General features: G+C 39.0%; 1 protein-coding gene across 4 annotated transcripts in view; it reads left to right on the top strand.

The window, feature by feature from the left end:
* The window catches only part of Rel (Relish), a 116,895-nt gene that overhangs the window by 28,753 nt on the left and 67,065 nt on the right, over positions 1-21,077 (top strand). For all 4 annotated transcript variants that reach the window (XM_067154664.2, XM_067154663.2, XM_067154666.2 and 1 more), the window contains 6 exons: positions 438-580; positions 2,558-2,727; positions 6,198-6,339; positions 11,703-11,844; positions 12,903-13,007; positions 14,721-14,957. In XM_067154664.2, the coding sequence (XP_067010765.2) occupies positions 438-580; positions 2,558-2,727; positions 6,198-6,339; positions 11,703-11,844; positions 12,903-13,007; positions 14,721-14,957 (939 nt within the window). The remainder of the gene's footprint in view (positions 1-437; positions 581-2,557; positions 2,728-6,197; positions 6,340-11,702; positions 11,845-12,902; positions 13,008-14,720; positions 14,958-21,077) is intronic.

Here is a 21,077-nt window from a genome sequence, read left to right as displayed (position 1 = left end):
TTACTGCATTACTATTGGTACAATGCATGCCAGCAGTCAGGTTTACGTAACAGTAGATCATAATTGTTTGAAGCTAGAACACGAGTAACTGGATAAAGATATTTGGACTTCACAGACATAATACCCTACATTCTTTGGTGTTAGTACTGGACCTCAGCTGATACGTTCACGCGCAATACCATTGAAGAAAGTTGTGTGCGCAGTGAAATAGTCGTGGGTAGGTAGTTATATATTTTTAATTTTTTAATAATATTTACTTATGGGCACCAAATTTTTCTCTTTTTTTCTCCTAAACCCATTGTGATCTTCTATTTGAGATGGTAATAAACATGACATTTCACCAATCGTCTGGGTCTACGTAACCGGCAAAGTGTTTAACTGTATTTACTTCAAGTACTTCTGTTTGTAGATTCTTATGTGCTCACATTTTCTTTCAGTGCCTCGCCCTTACCTCAAAGTGCGGGAGGAGCCGGTAGAAAAGTTCCGCTTCCGGTACAAGTCGGAGATGATGGGGACCCACGGCAGCATTTTGGGTCGCAACTCTGATAAAAACAGGAAGAAGTCGTATCCCTCTGTAGAGGTATGTATTTAATATTTGAATCAGTCGTTAAAGAAACGGCTCAGTTGCACAAATCTTAATTTTTCAGGAGAAGCAAAAGTGTTTATTTGAACAATTTATTATATTCGTTCTCAATCTTTTGGATGGTTCGTGGTTGGTGTGAAACATATTAATGAACTTGTGGTAATTTAAGTGTCCGGAATTGAGTCCTTGAAATGACTGTGCTGAACTTTTACCATTAATGAAAGTTAGGATTGTAAAAGGGAAAAATATGTTGCTGAGGAAATGACATGACTTCGTGTTTGAAGTGGCTCTGATCGTTAAGGCGTTGAGTGATTTTGCTCTGTCACCATGCTTAACTGGCTTGAGTCCGTTGGTGAAAAGATTTTTCACTATTTGAATGTAGTATGGCAGGGTAGGAGAGGTGATTGTGTACATATTCTAATCACAGGACTGCATGCCAAAATCCTGGGCTCAGTTCTTTCTTAACCTCTCCTCATGTTCATGTGGAGTGATGACATATGGTGCTGTTGATGGGGACATTAAGCCTTGAGCAATCTCCTTGGTGTTATTCGACAGAATTCCCTGACTACGGATGGTATGTACAGATAAGTGAAGATCACAGGCCACTCATGATTATGGCTAATGGACTAGACACACTCTCTCATAGTGAAAAGTACAGCAGTTGGACAGTTATATTTTACTGTGCTTTTAGATTTTTCTATTTAAATAATTATTTGAATAATTATTTAACCCATTGGCATACTTTGCTGCCTGCCAGGAGGCCACGAGACGTGCAGCGACCATTCATACACAGACGTCTGACAGGCAGTCTACTGAGAGGTAAGCTTTCTGCAACTAGTTCAAGCCTTCTGTCCATAGTTGGCATTACTTGTAGTATACCGTCTGAAAGCTGCGTATTGCTATCTCTCTTTCTTAAGGTTGGAACGAACACCATAGATTGCATCACGCAGTAGGCAGTCGCTCTCCAAGTAGGATGATTACCCACTTGATAATCAGGAGATATGGCCGGCCCTAGTAACATTGTATTGCAAGGAATAAAATGTAACGTTTATTATGGGATAGTTAGAGTGAATTGGGCAGTGATGTAGTTTTAGAAAATTTACAGTTTCATTTACTAGGAGTGAAAATTATAGCAGCCTAACAAAAAATTTCACGTGAGAGTGATGACACGTTTGAAAGTGACTAAGATAATTGAAGTCCATCCTGCCTACAAAAAGACAAAGGAAGATGGCTGGGAATGGAATAAAACAGGTAATAAACCATCAAAATATGATTTTATTTGAAATTCTGGAATAAAACCCATCATAAACAGGAACCTCCCTCCAGATTCCTCCCCTCTACACATTTCTCAACATGTGATTCACAACTCTTCATGGGATGAGATAGCTACTGAAATAAACAGTTTTGCCGATAATTTATTTGCATACAAAAGTCCCAACTCAGCGTGTATGACTTCACTGGGAACATTTCACAAGGCTTATAACCCTAAACCACAATGTGACTATTGAAAGCAAGACAAACAAGAAAAGTGTAATAAGACACGACTATGAAAGTATGTGGTAGCTTTGCATTTCCCGGAGTGTTTTGCGGTTTTTACACCATTAAAACTTACACAAATTGTTCTTCTGGGTGCTGCGCTTCATCACATCAAACAAGGGTATGATTAAAGTGCAGTATGTTGCGGATTACATACATAAATCTTAATAGCGTAAAGCTGTATCTTGTGCATGAAAAAATTGTATACATGCGCATTACCTTAAAATTAGTACGTCAATGAGTTAAATAATTTGTAATATCATAGATTATTCCAAATAAAGTTTAAAAGATGATGAAATATTTTAAATTCCTGGCTAGCCCCTCTGTTTTAATATTGTTGGTTTAACTGGCCATTTCATTATCCGAAAAAGGGTCTGGTCCTGAGCAGGTGTCCACTGTAGTTGTGATGTTTCTGAAATGTACAATTCTTTGTTTCAGTTGTGTAATTACAGCGGCCCGGCAGTGATCCGCTGTTCACTGTACACGGCTCATCCGGATGAAAGTCAGCGGTCACCCCACACCCACCGCTTGGTAGTCAGGGTGGATAACGATGACAAGGACGATCCTCACGACATCATAGTCTCGCGTGAAGTGGGTTATTTTGCTGTGTAAGTTGATATCTTGTATTTTTCTTCTAAGGAACAAGCAAGTGACGATCAATTTTCTGTGCAACCTTTTCATGTCTGATGTATGATTGAGGCATTGTGTGCTGATTAGTGTTGTAAAAATAAAGGAAGAAAATGATTAAATAACACAAGAAGACATACAGCTTGTTCATTGTCTATAATTTTAGATATTGTATTGCTCTAATTACTATAGTATTAACAAAATTGTAAATGTATTAGAAAGTTATGTTTTAACTTGAGGAGGAATGTCACCTGTTTAGTGACTTTGTGCTGAACTTGGCTAAGATTAAAAGCTTATAATGATTCATATTGTAGCAGGTTATCAGGGTTCGTAAAACTAAAATCACTACTAAGAGAGATAGGATGTTGTACTATCCACAAAATCGGTTATGAACAAGTTCACTTTCATTCTAATTTTCAGTCGATACAGTTTTTACTCGCTCTCATAATTGAACAGTCTGGTGGCACATCAAACTCCTGATCTCCAACATGGTCTCCACTGTGTGTTAATTTACACCTAAGTACCCTGCAGAACTTCACTTAATCATCTGACGGACACCGTCCCGATGAGCGACTCGTAACTGTCTTGTGACTGCTTGCGTTCGCTCGTCACCAAGTCGAGACACTAACTTGCTTGTGCCGGCTGCATTTTTCGTATAGGTCCACAGAAGATTCTTGTGGTCGCCTGCTCCATTGTTTATTTATCACGAGCTTCTACATTTCCAATATAAATGATCCGTTATTGGACATTTTACATTTTCCAGCTAACTCATTTCTGGTTGCCAGCGTTTCACCCCGTGTGCTAGGTTGGGCTCATCAGTTGGTACCTAGCACACCTACCAAGATTCATGGCTAGTGCATATTGTGGAGGGCACTGCGTAGGCTACTTGGAGCCACCGGCAGTGCCAATGCACTTGAGACTTTGTCTCATTACCAAAAATTGATGCTTGCTTGGTCATTCCCTATGGGAGTCAACATCTATATCTTCTACAATTTGCTGATGCTATTGTTTTGCTTGCTGTGGGCCCACCCACATTGTTGCCTCTCATAAGCCCCTCTGCAATGTCAGCCTTTGTTGCCATAGTATGATTTAAAAATATTGCAGTGTATCCTTGACCAATAGATTCTTTATCATTAACATTTGAGTAAAAATGCTCCAAATTTCTCCTCAAGACTGAGGAGAGAATTAATGGATTCAGTTCCTTTTCTCTTTCTGTGTTCCTGGGCTTTTATCATCAATATTCTTCTTTCAACTTTTTGTCCGGCTCCATGGCCTAAATGGTTAGCAAGCTGGCCTTTGGTCACAGGGGTCCCGGGTTCGATTGCCGGTAGGGTAGGGAATTTTAACCATCATTGGTTAATTTCGCTGACACGGGGACTTGGTGTATGGGTCGTCTTCATTCATCCTCATCATGACGCGCAGGTCGCCTACGGGTGTCAAATCAAAATACCTGCACCTGGCGAGCCGAACATGTCCTCGGACACTCCCAGCACTAAAAGCCGTACGCCATTTCATTTCATCTTTTTGTCTCTTCCATTTTCATGTGTTTACTTGTCTTTCTTCCTTTTGTAAACCTCCCACATAAAAATGCTCCCTCAGTGAGTGTTGATGGCTGCCTTCCTGGTTAAGGTGGAAAACAAACTAGCTCGTCAGAGTCTGAGGAGAAATGGTTATCAAAGAACTGGGATTGGTGAAGAGAGAGCCCATCTGTGCTTTTCTCCACTTTCCACTCTGAATTTTCATTATAAGTAGATAATGGAAAGGAATTGTTATATTCATCCTTTTGAAGTTCCTGTATATTTCTATATATGAGTTGTTTTGTATCCCTGTCATAATAATAATTGCAGTATTTGCAATAATATTTTGAAATCTGGATGAACCCTGTGAAGTAGACTTATCTCCTTAAATAGTGGGAATTCTCTTGTGTAAAATGTTTAATCCTTTGGAGTGTAGTTATATTTTCATTCGCAACGACTGCGGGTCAAATTTAAAATCGGGTGAATAGGAGATGAAATACACATATTTTATTTGATTAATACTTTGAAAGTAAATCTGTTCAAAATTTTATATTTTCTGTCAGCAACACTTGTAGTGATATTCTGTTTATCGTGTGCTACTTTTGAAATATTTTGTGGGATGGAGTCTTTGGTTCCTTGGCTAGGTTCCTTTTTCTTCTTAGGACGCCGTCTCCCTGTGAAAGTTAGCAATCCAATTGATTACGTTCTCTCAAAACAGTGGTTCGAAAGATTTCAATGGAAGATGGTCCATACCAATGGTGCAGGTCTTTAAGCCAGGAATTTCTCCATCTCCCCACAAATCGTTTTCCTTCAGTTTTCACCTCGCTGATGAGTTCGAGAAGTTCTCGTGATGTACCTGAGCTCTTGTTCCTTGGCGAATCTTAGAAGTCCTTTTTTCTTATTTAACAAGTTGACGTCGGGCTGAGTGGCTCAGACGGTTGAGGCGCTGGCCTTCTAACCCCAACTTGGCAGGTTCGATCCTGGCTTAGTCCGGTGGTATTTGAAGGTGCTCAAATAGGACAGCCCCGTGTCGGTAGATTTACTGGCATGTAAAAGAACTCCTGCGGGACTAAATTCCGGCACTTCGGTGTCTCCGAAAACCTTAAAATTGTAGTTAGTGGGACGTAAAACAAATAACATTATTATTATTATTTATAACAAGTTGACGACTTCGTCACTAGTCTTCCTTTCTACCTAGGATAATCGAAGCATTCTTCTGTACGAGTACATTTCAAAAGCTTCAGTCCTTCTCTCCAGCAAAGGACTGAGCGTCCTGCCTCAGCTACTGTGTAAAGGCATTTTGATTGGATGCCTTATAGACTGTCTGTGCATCAATTTCGATGTTTCTCTCTTTTGAGCGATCTACGGCCAAGTGTGTCGCAGGCATTGTACAGCATAGACTTTTCTCTGGCTTTCAAAAATCCGACTGTGCTTGAATCCATGAGCCGACACTCCACCAGTGGTCCACAGAATTAGCTCAGCGGAAAGGGACGTGTCCTACTACTGCCGTTCACTTTCCTGTCTGAACATATAGCTCATTCTTTTGTTTTCTCATCCTCTTGGGCAGCAGTGATGTGTAGCTTCCCATCAAGATGAAAAATTGACATCACAATCATTCTCTTAAATATCGGCAGCATGAAAGTCAGGGCTAGTAGACGTAAACATTTTTGCGGACAAACAAAACAAAAGAATTTTAGATCTCAGCACTGTACAGGGGAATGTTTCTGTTTACATTTTCTCACAGGAATCTAACCTTTACATTAGGTTGGACATAGGATCTGAACTCTGTGTTAACAATGACATGAGACCCCTGAGGGTTGAGAAGAGAATCCTCTTACGTGGAGAGTTAGGCTACATAAAATGAAGGAAGCTGTACTGTTGGTTGATGTTGTGCTACTTGGAGTTTTCTATTAGACTTCATCCTCTTGTTTCAGATTCCAGGGGATGGGGATCATTCACACAGCAAAGAAACATATCACGGATGAGTTGGTGAAGAAGAAGCGTGCGAGGTTCTTGGAAATGCAGAAAGCCAAAAATATAAACGTCTGTTCTCTCTCTACCAAAGAAGAAGCTCAGGTGAGTGGTTTCATGTTGGCAACTCGATTGTAGTTTCAACTAGCTTTCATCCATGGTTTCACAGATGTAGAAATGAATTTTGTGGCCATGTATAGGACTGATGATGACTGGGAATTGTATCAGAATTCACCCAGTATACAAAAGTTATGTTTGAACAAAATGGTATGTTGATAGCAGTGTAAATAAACCATCAGTCTGTAGAAAGTGAGTATATAACACCATTAACAGGAAGAAACTGAAGTTTTGAAACGGCGTGGTGGTAGAATTACTGTTGACCTTGGTGAAGCAAGTCAAAAAAAGACAAAATATTGCACTCGGGCCAAATTTGAAGGCCATTCAAGAGTCAAGTTCAGAAATCTTTGCATTCTATGCAGCAACCACTGCAGTGGATGTGTGTGTGGTATTGAGGGAAGTTTCTGAATGTACCATTTACTTCTGTCAGGCTGAGAGGATGTATAATGTTATTTTTTTTATTTAACAGATAAACCTAGTGGATGGCTATACCTTAATATTGGTACGTTTCATGAAATTGGAGTTAACATTTTTGCATTTATTTAATCTAAAGAGTTTGACAGACAAAACTTTCAAAAATTACTGATATTGTCTCTTCAAGGGGTATACTATCAATTCTCTCAATCCCTTGGTAATACGGAACATTTGTTGCCACTTTACCCAGTGGGTGGAGGCATTTCACACGTGAGCACTAGGAAAATGCAGTGATCTAATTCAAAATTCACTGATACAACAGTTTAACTGAGATTATTTTCAAGTATTTACAGTAGAGACTTAAAAGAATATATTTTACATTCATTGACTTTATAAACTCCTGATGGTGAAGAGACTTCCATATTTTTCACGAAATTAAAGTGATGTTCTTGTATTTGCATGGGTGGTTTCATAATGAAATGGAAACTAGTGCGTGTACTTGTGCATCATCCACTCTCATTCCTGATTTTATGCGCCCGCTCTGACTTTGTGAAGTTCATTCTCATGTAATGCTGTTATAATCTGATGTATTCATACTGCACCGTGCCATGCTTCCACTCTGCGCAGTATCGTAGCTCAAAGAGACACAGCCAGCCAAATACAAGTAGCAAGAAGTTTCAAGGTGCTGAAAGATCATGATCGCCAGATCATGTAAACATGCATATCAGTGGAAAGAAAGCAGACTGTTCACTGTATAGTCCAAGAATGTTTTCTGAGAGCTTTCCCTGGCAATCCAACAGCGTTCCTGATTATGACAGAGGGATAATAGACTACATTTGTGGCCTGGATGTTAGTTTGTAATTTTATTAAGAGATAATTGTAAATACCAATTTTTTAGCAATATAGCCATATGGTAAATAAAACAATTAAATACTGGAAAGATGGTGATTTATATTATCAATCTACATAAAGAAACATTGGAAACATTGTAGTGAAATACAATTCTGCTAGAATGCAGCAGGAATATAAGTTGGTATGCTCTAAACTGGAAAGAGATCGCAATAAGACCTATCTATATTGGTGCGACGTAAAACAAGTTGTAAAAAAAAAAAAAACCTGTAAAGATATCAGATTATTTCAAACTGTACAGAAAACAAACAAACATAAAACACAGATTTGGGCTGATTCATACGTAGAAGAAAGGCACAGCTCTTCAGTTTCAAGGATATACCATTTTCATCTTGATAACTTTAAAACTTTACAAGCTATAACAATGAAATTAGATTATAGGGGTCTACATTGCCATGGAGTTTGGCAGGATGTGAAGAGAAGGAGATTTTTATGCAGTGTTTGGAGGTCTGCGTCAAGGGATTAAAATCCCAACAAGAAACCATTGTAAGGACATAACAGACAGGCAGACAGATGTGAACAGCCGTGTGAGAGGCACTGCAGTCAGTCCACCAGGGCGACGATTATATATCCTGCTCCTTTGCATTATTGTCGTCAGTTTCATGATGTCACAAATGCTCTTCTTGAGACATTACTGTTTAAAGATGATGATGTGTTGATCACTGACAATGTGGTATTGCTTCCGCTGGTATTTGAAAATATTCTTGAAGACAATGGAGTGAAAGTTAACTGTTCAACGACGGGACGTCAAAGATCCTGTGGCTCCAACACCAGGTATTTTGCTGTGATGGTATTTAGTACCTTGGCTCCTCGGTGGATCGTAGGTTCAGTATAGGCTGGCTGAAGTAGAAGATAAGAGAATGCCACCAAACCAGAAGGAAAGTTCTATATAATTGTGGTAAGGCCTGCAGTGACATCTTTGAAATACTGAACATTCTTGAACACAACGTCATCTAAATTTCATGGGGATGAAGATGCTTAGAATGTCAGCAGGAGTTTTGAAGAAAGGATAACGTACAGAAGCACGTTGCACACGAAGGAGATTGTCGTGAAGAAGGTTTGTCACGGGAGGGTAATGTGGTTGGAGAAGGTGCAAGAACAGGAGGTAAGCTTCCTTGACCTCCAGTTACTCAGGATCAAAAGATGAGGCAATGGTGATGTTGAAATACAAGCAGCTGCAGCACTGCACAGGGTGTAGGGATCAGGACAGTGAGACCAGCGTGTACTGGGGTGATGGAAGTAAGCTCTGACCATTATCAGCTGCCTGGACTCGGGATTTGTTATTCAGATATTCAAAGTAATAGATATCAATGTAGTGAGAATGATTGCTAGTACAAGCAGGGAAGGGGTATTCACAACGAGGAGATAAACGCTAAGTTTATAATGAACTCGGTGGATGAAGCTTCATTGGTGAGGTCATGTGGGGCAAGTGGAGGAGGAAAGTAGATGGAGATACGGAACTAACAGGCCACAGAGGTAGTTGTGAAAAGAGTATTTTGGATGACATGCTTGGAGGTTTGCAGAGTCGATGTTGAAAGGCACCACACAACACATCTAAAACAAATATATACAGTAAAACCTCGTCAAGACGTTTCTGCATGGGACAAGGAAAAAGAACGTCTTTAGTGAGAAAACGTACTACTGAATACACAAATAAAAGCTATCCAACTGCGATATGGAAACACTAGATACAATTTTTTATGGTATGATGGCTTTTTACATCGTGTATGAGCGGGTACAATGAAAACTATATCTACTATTTCTAAAGATGAGCGGAGATTATTAAAAGGTGTGAAAAACATTAGAGAACAAATACGAAAACATTTCTTTCCGGGAATTATGAAATAACAACAGTGTACTAAAGGTGTAAAAAGAAAAAAAAAAAAAAAAAAGCACCAGAAAACATATATGAAAACATTTGCGTGGGGGCCCATGAAACTATTAAAGTATTATTGCAGATCACACTCTTTCTAAAACAGATGGTAGTAGATTTTTATGATATAGATGTAAATTCCCATAGGGACAAATATTTCAGGTTCCCTGCGGGAATTTACATCTATATCATCTGATGGCCAGGCAGACATCAATTTTTAGAAATGAGTCAAAGTCTCTCATAATGCATTGGCACTGCCGGTGGCTCCAAGTAGCCTACGCAGTGGCCTCCGTGGTATTCACTAGACGTGTGTCGTGGTAGGTGTGCTATTTACCAACTCGATGAGCCCATTTTAGCACACTGGGACACGCTGGCCACCAGGAATGAGATAGCTGGAAAGTTTATAAAGTCCAATAACGGACCAACTATATTGGTATTGAAGATTTTTATTTTGGACCAGTGGGTTATTAAACATTATTTTCCGGTCACACTCTTAGACAGGGATGAATTGGAGGTTACACTCGATCTCGACCGTGTGCGACTGCGATTTTTGCTGCTATTTTGAATTAACAAAACTCGATTCGACCAACTCAAAGGTGCGAGTTTCAACGTTCATGTTACCTCTGCGCTTAAAGATGCGGGTGCCAATCCACTTTCTGATAGATTTTAATTTTGTTTTCATTTAGTAAGGAATTTCACATTTTCCAAATCCATAACTAGGCTGTCACAAGACAAATTGCTTCGAAGCCCACTGTCAGCAGCTTGAAGATTGTTTTCTGTGGTTTCCCATTTTCACACTAGGTGAATGCTGGGGTTGTACCTTAATGAAGATTATGACCACGGCCGCTTCCTTCCCACTCCTAGGCCTTTCCTGTCACATCGTCACAGTAAGTCCTACCTGTGTCGGTGTGGCATACAGCAAATTGTAAAACAAAACAAAAAAACAAGACAAAATATGCACCACACTAGTCCACTTCTCACGATTATGTTCCCAATTCAGATGTAGGGTATCAGGCGACAAATAATATTCGCTACCCTTCATTGTACATTCAATACAAAATAAATTTTTAATTTCTGAATGGAATGTGAAATACAAGCACAAACACACTCACTGTGTTATTCAGCAATCTTGCTGCTAACTGGCGAGCCAAACTGAACATTCCCGAGGCTAACGGCTTGCTCCCCGAAGTTGCAACTTATCCTGTGAAGTTCTGGAATTCAAGGTCTTTTCCCATTATCACGCAACTGTGGCAAGGGCCCTAGTTGGAAATCACGTTCGTTACACGAGGGATGACTAAAAAAATGTACGAAGGTAATAGCGAAAATTCGTGGTGCATTAAGTAAGGTATTTTTATATAGATTTAATACTATGAGAATAGGGACTTTGAATTTACGATGTACTAAGCGGGAAAACGTGCTAATGAGGTTTCACTGTATGTGTAATAGAATATGTACCAGCCGGTTAAGTATACTTTTCTCAGAAACATTTGAACCTGTAGATATATTTGTTGTGCACATGCACAGAGTTTGCATCCATACGTGAAAGGAATTATATTTTGATAATAATTATTATTAGGCCTAATAAAATCAGTGGCTTGTGGTGAATGCATGTGTTACCCCTGCTGCAAAAAAATTAAGTAATCGCAGCAGCACCACCACATGACTGTTTCCAAATTTGTATTCATGGCGCCATTAAACAGAAGCTACAGCATATTTTAAACAATGTGATTACAGTTTCACCCGGCGACACTTCATAATCGTACAGTCATGGTTTTCATGGAAATATATGGATTTCAACTTAAAATCCTAACCGGAACTGATTGAGCAAAAGTTAGGAGCTACTTTACTGTGGCACCAAGTGACTTGGCCATGTGTACTGGCCACATCGAACCGTCTGAACAAGTATAGTCCGGCTTGAGTGGTTAAGGTTCAACCCCAGCATTTGTCTGGCATGAATACAGGAAACCACCGAAAATCCTCTTCAGGTTTGCCGGTGTGGGATTCAAACCCATTATCTCCCAAATGCAAGCTGAGGAGCAGTTTTCAAGTGTTGTCTCTCATCCGGTTTCCCCTTGTAAACTTGGCAGGGTTCTCTGTATGGTGTGTTTGTCTGACCATTTTGCTGGATAATAATTCTGGGTTTTGTCTTATACAGATTCGTCAGGAAGCTGAGCAGGAGGCTAAAAAAATGAACCTCAATAGTGTGACACTTTGTTTTGAAGCCTTCCGCATCGATGAAAATGGTTACTACCACTCGATATGCAAACCTGTGTTCTCACGGACTATCAACAATATGAGTGAGTATCTTCTGTTTAGTAGTAGTAGTTGGTGTTGGTGTTGTTAGCATCATGTGGTGCAGCTGACCTAGTCATTGTTATATAAATACTTCATTTTTCACTACTCTTAACGTGCTTGTCATATTCATGTACTGGTCTTATCCCTACAGTTCTTACATTCTACACTTCGCTCAGATACATGTGAACAATTCCTTGGCGTCTCCTTTTGTCTGGTCTAATTTCATAAAATCATTCTCCTCAATTCAGTATCTCTTCATATGTGAATCATACTGTAACTCCACATTTCAGAAGCTTCTATTCTCTTTCTTCCTGTTAGGAATAAGGTGCATTATGTCAAAAACTACTGCACTAATCAGTTGGGAATTATTGGAAAATGTTTGTAGGTTGTTGTTTGTTCAGTATTAGTTGTATTGTTTGAGACAAGAAAAGAGAGAAAGTTAATCACATTTTTTCTTGATTATGTCATTTGAAAGAAGAAAAAAAAAAGTTTGTTTTGTAACTTGAACCAATTGACTAGGAAGGTTTGGTTGTGTTGTAATCTGCGCATTTTTCTCAGTGTGTGCTAATATGAAATCTACTTTAATCATAAATGTACCTTTAGTTAAAAGTTGAAGACTTATAGTGTAGAAAAGTTTTCTTCCTCTGTACCTTGTGAAGTGAGCTCTGTTATCTGTGTATAAATGTTCATTACACTCGAGTCAGTGGTTCTGTTGTTCTGTCAGGGCCACCTTAAAGGAGGGAAAATGAATAATTGTATTGGCTTCACAAAAATCCAACTTTCTAGTTCTTGGCCAAGAGCTGGCCAAGTTATAATAGAGTTTGAAGGCGGATACAAAGTACAGTAGATAAGCAATTCTTGCAACTGGAACTGCCTGGAGTGTGATGGGATGTTTGGAAAATTGTCATCCTCTATCAAACATGTAATTAAAACTTAAGTGGGTGCTGGGAGTGTTATCACAGATCACTGGGTTCACCGTATTTGGCAAATGGCTCATTCTGAGATAAAGAATTAAGTGTCTTGTCTTGCCCTTATTGCACGTTACTGTATGTTGTTCCAGAGAGTGCCCTGACCGGGGAGTTGAAGATTTGTCGCATCGACAAGCATGTTAGCAGCTGTATGGGTGGTGAAGAAGTTTTTATACTTGTGGAAAAAGTGGGAAAAAGTAAGTACTGCACAGAATACAAGAGGATCCTGATTTAGCCCAAAGTCTTTAAGAATTTTACTCTTGCTTGATCCCATGTTCCACCTAAAGGTGAACTATTGTAAGCCAGGAAATGCGAAGCGTATATTATTTTATCTTTTCTTGCTGCAAGCTGTAGGCAGCCAGAGGCAGACTGAAGCATGCACACAACCAGGCACCTGTAGTAGAACGTGTTCCCTGTACTGAATGGGAATCTCTGTTTCTGGTTAGGGTTGCGCAGCTGTGAGCTTGCATCCGGGAGATAGTGGGTTCGAACCGCACTGTAGGAAGCCCTGACGATGGTTTTCCGTGGTTTCCCAATTTCACACCAGGCAAATGCTGCAGCTGTACCTTAATTAATGCCATGGTCGCTTCTTTCCCACTCCTAGGCCTTTCCTGTCCCATCGTCGCTATGAGATGTATCATCTGTGTCCGTGCGACGTAAAGCAAACTAGCAAAATAAAACTGTAAGCTTACATTCATCGCGTATTTTACTTTTAAATATGAAGACCGAAATAGCTCCCCTCATAATAGTATCTTATTTCTTTTTCTGCACGGTCCAGTAGGTAATAGCAGTATTTCCAGATCGTTTGCTGACATGACAGCTATGAGTTCCGGCCTCATAAGGATACTCCTTTTTCTAATACACAGGAAAACTGACATCCATCTTTTTTGATTACTTTTATTATGATAGAAGCAGCGGCAACAACTGCTCACTTAAGTGATTTAGAATACGTTTCCCTGTACTACTCCATGCACCTCTTAACAGGTGTAAAGGGAAAGAGGCTCGATTCCTCCTTTCCAGTATCCCCTGCCTGTTCCTACAGGCTCTTAATTTTGGAGCATGGATTGCTGAAGGGAGTCTCATTTTGATGCCCTTCCCGGCCGTTGTCTTTCTTTTGCCTGTACTTTCATTTTTTGAACTGTCAGACCTCTTTCTTTTTCCTTCTGATTGGTGTTAATAAAGGATGGTTGACAGTTGTACTTTCTTTTAAAACGATAAATACGACCAAAGAGGCAAAAAGCTTGATGCATGCAACTTGAAGCATTCATTATTGTATGCAGAGAGGTTTGGGAAAATGAAACATCTAAATGTAGCTTTACACATTCAATGTGGAAAGTGACTATAAATTGCTATCCTTATTGAATCTCTCATGATCTTCTTTTGCTGCTTCTCCCACACCTGACAAAACCTTCTGCCTTGGTTATTTTCCGTGCTCTGAATCTTGACACGATCCATTAGAATTGTCTGTTCTGAGCCAGTTATTTCTGTTTTAAGACTGTTTGATATAGGAGGAGGCCGTGAAAGGTAGAGGAAGTTAAATCAGAAAGATTGTTTGAATGACATCTGTAAAACAGTAATTAATTTTGCATGTTTTTATACATTCTTTGAACTATTTGTCTTTGGAATGTAAACTTGAATTATTTTGTTGAAGAGTGTTATAATTGATTTATGGAATGAATTCGCAGTGCGGTTCTTGTCACGTAGCTGTCGGTTTGCATATGGGAGATTGTGGGTTTAAATCTCACCATTGATAAATCTGAAAATGGTTTTCTATGTTTCTCATTTTCATACCAGGCTGTTCCCTGTCGCAGTCATTTCCTATCCCATGATCGTGATAAGACCTGACTGGAGTAGTTGCAACATAAAACTACCACAAAAAATATCATAGATTTTTAAAACTTGTATTTCAGAAAACATTAAAATAAAGTTTTTTGAAGTCGACGATGAGGACAACGAGATTTGGTGTGACTACGGGAAGTTTTCAGAACTTGACGTCCATCACCAGTACGCAATCGTATTCAAGACCCCGCCTTACCGGGACCTTGAAATTGAGGATACCAGAGAGGTGTTCCTACAGTTGTATCGGCCAACAGATGGTGACTGCAGCGAGCCAATCAAGTTCTCGTATAGACCGTCCGATAAAATAGGTAAGTCTGTGTTGTCATAAGTTGAACAAGGATTGTCAGCTCATGAAATTGGCTTTTAGCTGACTCTCCATGAAGTTTTACTGTATTGTCATGTGTCCGACAAGAATTAGTATTACATTCATTTCATTCTTAAAATATGAACAAAAAATGATGGCTTAAAAATTCAACAAAAGGTTTGTTTTAACAATTAATTGTTTCATAAATAATTCTTCGTTACAGTCTCAGTTGGTCCTTGACTTGACAAATCGTTTGTTTCCACACACTCCCGTTATTGTCAGGCTCTTGAGAGTGTTCGAAGGAACATTTTTAAGAATATTGTGTGGCATCGAGGCATATTTTGTTCAGGTGGACTGATCCAATTTTCCTGCTTATCACTAAACCAAGTGTCTTTATTTTTTCTAATTCTTAATCCCATCTTTCCAAACTCTTGTCTACTAGAGATTTAACTTTGCCTGTACTTTGGGGTCCATCTTCTTCCATGATACCAACAAAGACAAGTGCATTTGTTTACTTGTTCTCTTTTTTTTTTTCCACACCTTTGCTTACCTCATCCAGTATACGAGGGGTACCCAAAATAAACGGAATTATTTTTTAAAAGGTATATATTTTCAAATTTTTTTACAAAAGAAACTTATCCCCTTCAAACTATTCTCCATTACTACTAATACATTTGTCCCACCGATGCTTCCACTGTTCGAAAAAAAATTTGTAGTTATTAGAAATGGCTGACAGCTCTTCCCTCGTTTTTTCCTTGACCTCTTCAGTGTTGTCAAATCAGTGTCCTTTCATGCCCCTTTTCATGCGTGGAAATAAGAAAAAGTCGCACGAAGCCAGGTCATGCGTGGAGCAGCGGGACCATTTCGTTTTTAGCCAAAAACTGTCCAACAGAGATGGCTGTGTATGCAGGTGTGTTGTCGTGGTAGGCGAACCAGTCTCCTGTCTGCCACAAATCTGGCATTTTTTTTGTTGACGAATACTGTTGCGCAGTCTTTTTAAAACCTCCCAATAAAAGGTTTGCACGTTGTTCACTTAAACTTATCATAAAAAACAAAACAAGAAAAAACAGCACTAGCAAAAACAATCACTGCAAATAAACGGAACAAGCCAGGTCCACAACACAGGCAGCACTGAATTGGCAACGAGTTGCGCTATACACGCCTAGCAGCAGAAATGCATACTACACAAGCTTCGCCTACGGCAATGTTATTCCAATACCAATATAAATGGACCGTTATTGGACATGGGAATCAACATCTCATGCTATTCCAGTTATTTTTGGGTCCCCTTTGTAGTTGTGTGTGTTTGCGTTACTTGAAGTTTTAGCAAGCTAATGGATCCAGTATTTTTGTATCTGGCAACACTGTGATCACATCGGGCAATTGTCTACCTAGCAACAAGATTTAATCAAACCCTGTCTGCTAATTGGCATGCAGTGTTTTTTTTGTATAAAGTATTTTCTTCTGTCCTGTGTGAGTTCGAGTCCACACAAAGTATTTAGGAGGCATTTGTGCCCATATTTTGTTTATTCTTCCCTGCCAGGCCTTTTATCTCTCTTTGGTCCAAGTTATTCTTGTTGTTTCCATTCGTGAATTTCAGAATTTCAGATGTATAGATCTTTGAATGTCTTCTTGTGCAGTTCCTGGCAATTTAGCTGATTCCATTCCATTACTTTGCTCCTTGTTTCATAGAATTCAACCCTTGGTTTGTGAACTTTACTGCGATGCATTAATCTGTGTTTTCCAATTGTTTGTCTATTCAGAATTCATAGAGACAGCATCTTCCGGGTGTGGTATACGAGAGCTCACCACTTTTTCCTTGGACAACTTGCCACATGAATCCTTTCCCTCACTCCGATTTCACTATCTCTATCTAACATTTCCTTGGTCTTCCACTTGGCCTTTCTCCTTTCATTTTGAGGTTGAAATATTTTCTTGCATTTCTCACATAGTCCATAGGTTACCACTGCTTTATAACACTGGCAATAGGAACCTTCCTATTCGCTTTTTTATTTTTTTATTTTGCCCCTTCTAGTCTTTTAATTCACATTTCTGATGAATCTTGTTTTTGTTCCTTGAATTCTGTATTTAGTAGATATTTGAATTCTCAATAATAATAATAATAATTGGATCGCTCAATCTACTGGAGGTCACAGTGTAAAATTTTAAAATACTTAAGGTACTGTACGTACGTATGAATTTGTATATGATGCTGGACTTAGAATGTTATAAAGTAGTAGCATTTCTTGTAATATTTTCTTTCTATGGAATTGCTTGTTTGACTCTTGTTGTTGTAGTAGTAGTAGTAGTAGTAGTAGTAGTAGTAGTAGTAGTAGTAGTAGTAGTAGTAGTAGTTGGGTAATTATGTTTCAGCTTCACTTTATGATCACACTACTGTAAGTGTTCGTTGCCACTGGAATATTTCCCAATTGCGATGTATTTATTAATAATAATATACATGGGGTGTGTGGCTTTCTGGGATGTTGCAAGTGATAAAAATCATTGTTATCCGTATTGAAGATACTGAATGTAGAATGCTATAAGGTTTGTTTTATCACCTATTCAATACATATAAATTTTATAAATTAGGAATTTATTATTGATTCCACTTGAGACATGTTTCGCCCTTCATTGAGGGCATCATCAGTCAAATTATCACCTCAAGGCAAAAAATCAGGTACCTGGTTAGTAGTTGACATGTACAAATTAATACATATTATTAATACACATACAAAAATTAAGTATGGTAAATAGTTGTACAAAAGTGATGGTTGAACATATAGGTTTATAGATGAGAAGTCAGCACCAATGCGTAAAATTAAAATAGTAGAGTTCGGCAGTGGTGCTCTGGAGAACAGTTGACGCAATCATAGGAAAATATAAAGTTTAAAGATATTTACATTATAACAATTAAGGGAGAAAAGGTGTAGTGTTCGGCGTCAATGTTTGTAACCAAAAATTAATGTCAAAGGTTGGTAACTATACAGTATTTACATTATCTAATTGAACAGTTGAGATAAATGCTAATTCCTTCTTCCAACCTCTAAAACATCAGGACGCACTTGGTACTAGAATTTTTTATCAAGCTGCTCTTGTGTAATTATGTATATAATTGTAAATCTCAACTGTTCAATTAGATAATGTAATTACTATATACCGTATTTCACGGCATAATCGTCGCACTTTTTATACCAAAATTTTCGAAAAAAATTGTAGGGTGCGACCATTATACGATGAATATTTAATACCAGTATTTGTATTACTCAAAAAATGTATTTATAACTAAATTGTATTTGATACAAATTTAAGATTCACGTAATACTCGCGTTTATACATCAAAATAATTAAAATAGTCTAAAACAAAATTCATAATTTTTCGCAACAATTCGGCGAACGTTTTTCCAATCTGAAAATAAAAATGAACATATTAAGTTAATTTGTCATTAATTTGAGTATTAAAGTTAAAATATTACACTTGCAAAAAATTATCGCTTTGTTGTGAAATGCGGACTTAGCGGTACGCAATTTATTCCAAATCTTAGGTGTCGCTATCGCAGGTTTCCCTATCTGATGCGCCGTCCTCGCCTCTGTCAATACCAGTATCAGATTCTTCGTCTCCCTGCCACACTGCGTCATCTTCGGAACCGTCTAGTGCATTCGAAATCCCAGTCCTTTTGAAGCTCTTGGAGACTAGTTCAGGTGGTATAAGATCCCAACTCTTTTTCACCCACGAGCATAGACAAGTCCAAGGGTGGACGCCTGATATTTCCGGCGGGCGTCAATTGCTGATCGCCGCTCATCATCCACTCGTTGTAAAATCGACGTAAGTGGTCTTTAAAGGGTTTATTAACACATACGTCTAGTGGCTGCAAAGCAGATGTTAGACCACCAGGAATGACTATCTGTCGTGTCTTATTTGTAGTGAGAATTTGCTTCACTTCGTTCACGAGGTGACCTCGGAAACTATCTAAAACAAGCAGAGCTGGTTGTTTTAGTAGTGCACCAGGTCTTCTATTCCACACAGTTTTAACCCAGTCCAGCATGAGTTCTACATCCATCCAACCCTTTGGTTGCACTCGTACATGAATTCCACGGGGAAACTGTATATTCTTAGGCATCGTTTTCCTCTTTAAAATGATGTAAGGCGGCAACTTTCTCCCGTCAGCTGTAATGGCTAGCATTGCCGTGCATCGCAACTTCTCACTACCGCTGGTTTTCATTAATACACTCCGTGATCCTTTTAGCGCAATAGTGCTGTTGCGAGGCATATCAAAAAAGATTGGAGTCCGATCGGCATTACCGATTTGAGAAAGCAAGTACGAAGTTTCCTTGCGCAAACGTATGACAAATCGGTGAAAATTTACAATCTTGTCCGTGTAATCAACAGGCAACTTTTGGCTTAGTGTTGTTCTCCTTCGCACTGACAGATTGTGTCGTCGCATGAACCCCTTAATCCACCCACGAGTCGCCTTAAACTGAGTTACCGGTATGTTGTGTTTGCGCGCTACCTCCTGTCCCTTAATTTGTAACATTTCATATGATACACTGCAGCCATAGTTACGTATTTCACTGACGTACCTAAACACTTCTTCGTCAATTATAGGAAACTTCCCTGTTTCAGGACCTCTAAACGCGCGTCTAGAAGGGTTTGTGCTTTTTAGCTTGTTTTTTTTTTACTTTCCGCCAGTCACGCACCAACTTTTCACTCACAGAAAATTTTCTTTCTGCAGCTCTGTTCCCGTGCTGTTCAGCGAAGGCAATTACGCTTAGCTTGAAGCCCGCAGAATAGTTTCTATATTTACCCATAATCGCTTATAAATGCTTCACACGTTAATGTTTTGCGATATAAATGACTTTCCGTAATTGTTCACTATTAAAACAAATTATTTCTGCAAACACCCAAAACACAAATTAAAAACTTAAATTCTCACGCACACATGTCTACAGTAATCACGTAAATCTGAAACAAATAAATGCATCTGTGATCTGTCCATTCCAGAGCAGCCAATACTGTTAGGCAGCAAGGAAGCATGCAACAATTTATCAGTTTAGCTCGTTGGTTGCGACACACTACTGCGCTTGCGCAAAGCATGCAAACCGGAGCTCTAGCTAGCGCGGTGTAGATCTACTGTATAGTTGACTGTATTCCGAGACGTCAGTAACAAACATTCATTTTTTTCAATTTCTTTTAAACATACGGTAATTAGGTTAATATTTCTTCCCAGTTATTGATGATTTTACATTACATTACTGACGAGTTTATAAAATAAAACTTTAATAGCATTGGATAATAATTATCTTGACTGCTTGGATAAAAGTTTTCATCCCATGCCCGGACACTTATGACGTAGTAGTAAGATAAGAGTCTAGCGATGACAACTGAGACATCGTAAATAATTCGGCTGAATAATTCCGTGGAAATCTGCGTTATCGTCTTGGATTTCACTTCATGCGCAATCACACAGGAGCCGGCCCCATGGTGTAGGGGTAGCATGCTTGCCTCTTACACGGAGGCCTCGGGTTCATTTCACGGCCGGTTCAGGGAATTTTACCTGTATCTGAGGGCTGGTTCGAGGTCCATTCAACCTACCTAGCCGGTATTTCTTCGCGACGTTGCCGATGAGCGATAACTTACAGCCTTACGTATTTCAAATGGGAACTCATAATATGTAGGTGGTGAATAAATAGTACACTGTCTCGCGACCACGTTGTCAAACTGCCGATAGCCTACCGATAAGCATAATATGTAGGTGGTGAATAAATAGTACACTGTCTCGTGATCACGTTGTCAAGCTGCCGATAGTCTACCGGTAAGCCATGCGTCGTACATATACCGGTATTATTTATTTATACGTTGTGCAACATTTCGCAAACGTGACTGTGTTGCCAAATTGCCCATAAACCATACACGTATTTAAATTGCGCATTCATGTGCAACTTACGTTGCAGTTCCATTTACCTTTTAACCAGATTAGTGAACAAAATTTCGACGTGCGACGATTATGTAATTAAAGGTTTAAAGTCCGATTTTTGTATTGAAAATAAAGGATGCGACGATTACGCGGTGGCGACGATTATGCCGTGAAATACGGTAGTTACCAACCATTGACATTATTTTTTATTA

This window comes from Anabrus simplex, chromosome 10 (genome assembly GCF_040414725.1).
Source record: "Anabrus simplex isolate iqAnaSimp1 chromosome 10, ASM4041472v1, whole genome shotgun sequence".
Taxonomy (NCBI): domain Eukaryota; kingdom Metazoa; phylum Arthropoda; class Insecta; order Orthoptera; family Tettigoniidae; genus Anabrus; species Anabrus simplex.
This window is presented reverse-complemented; position numbering and strand designations above follow the sequence as displayed.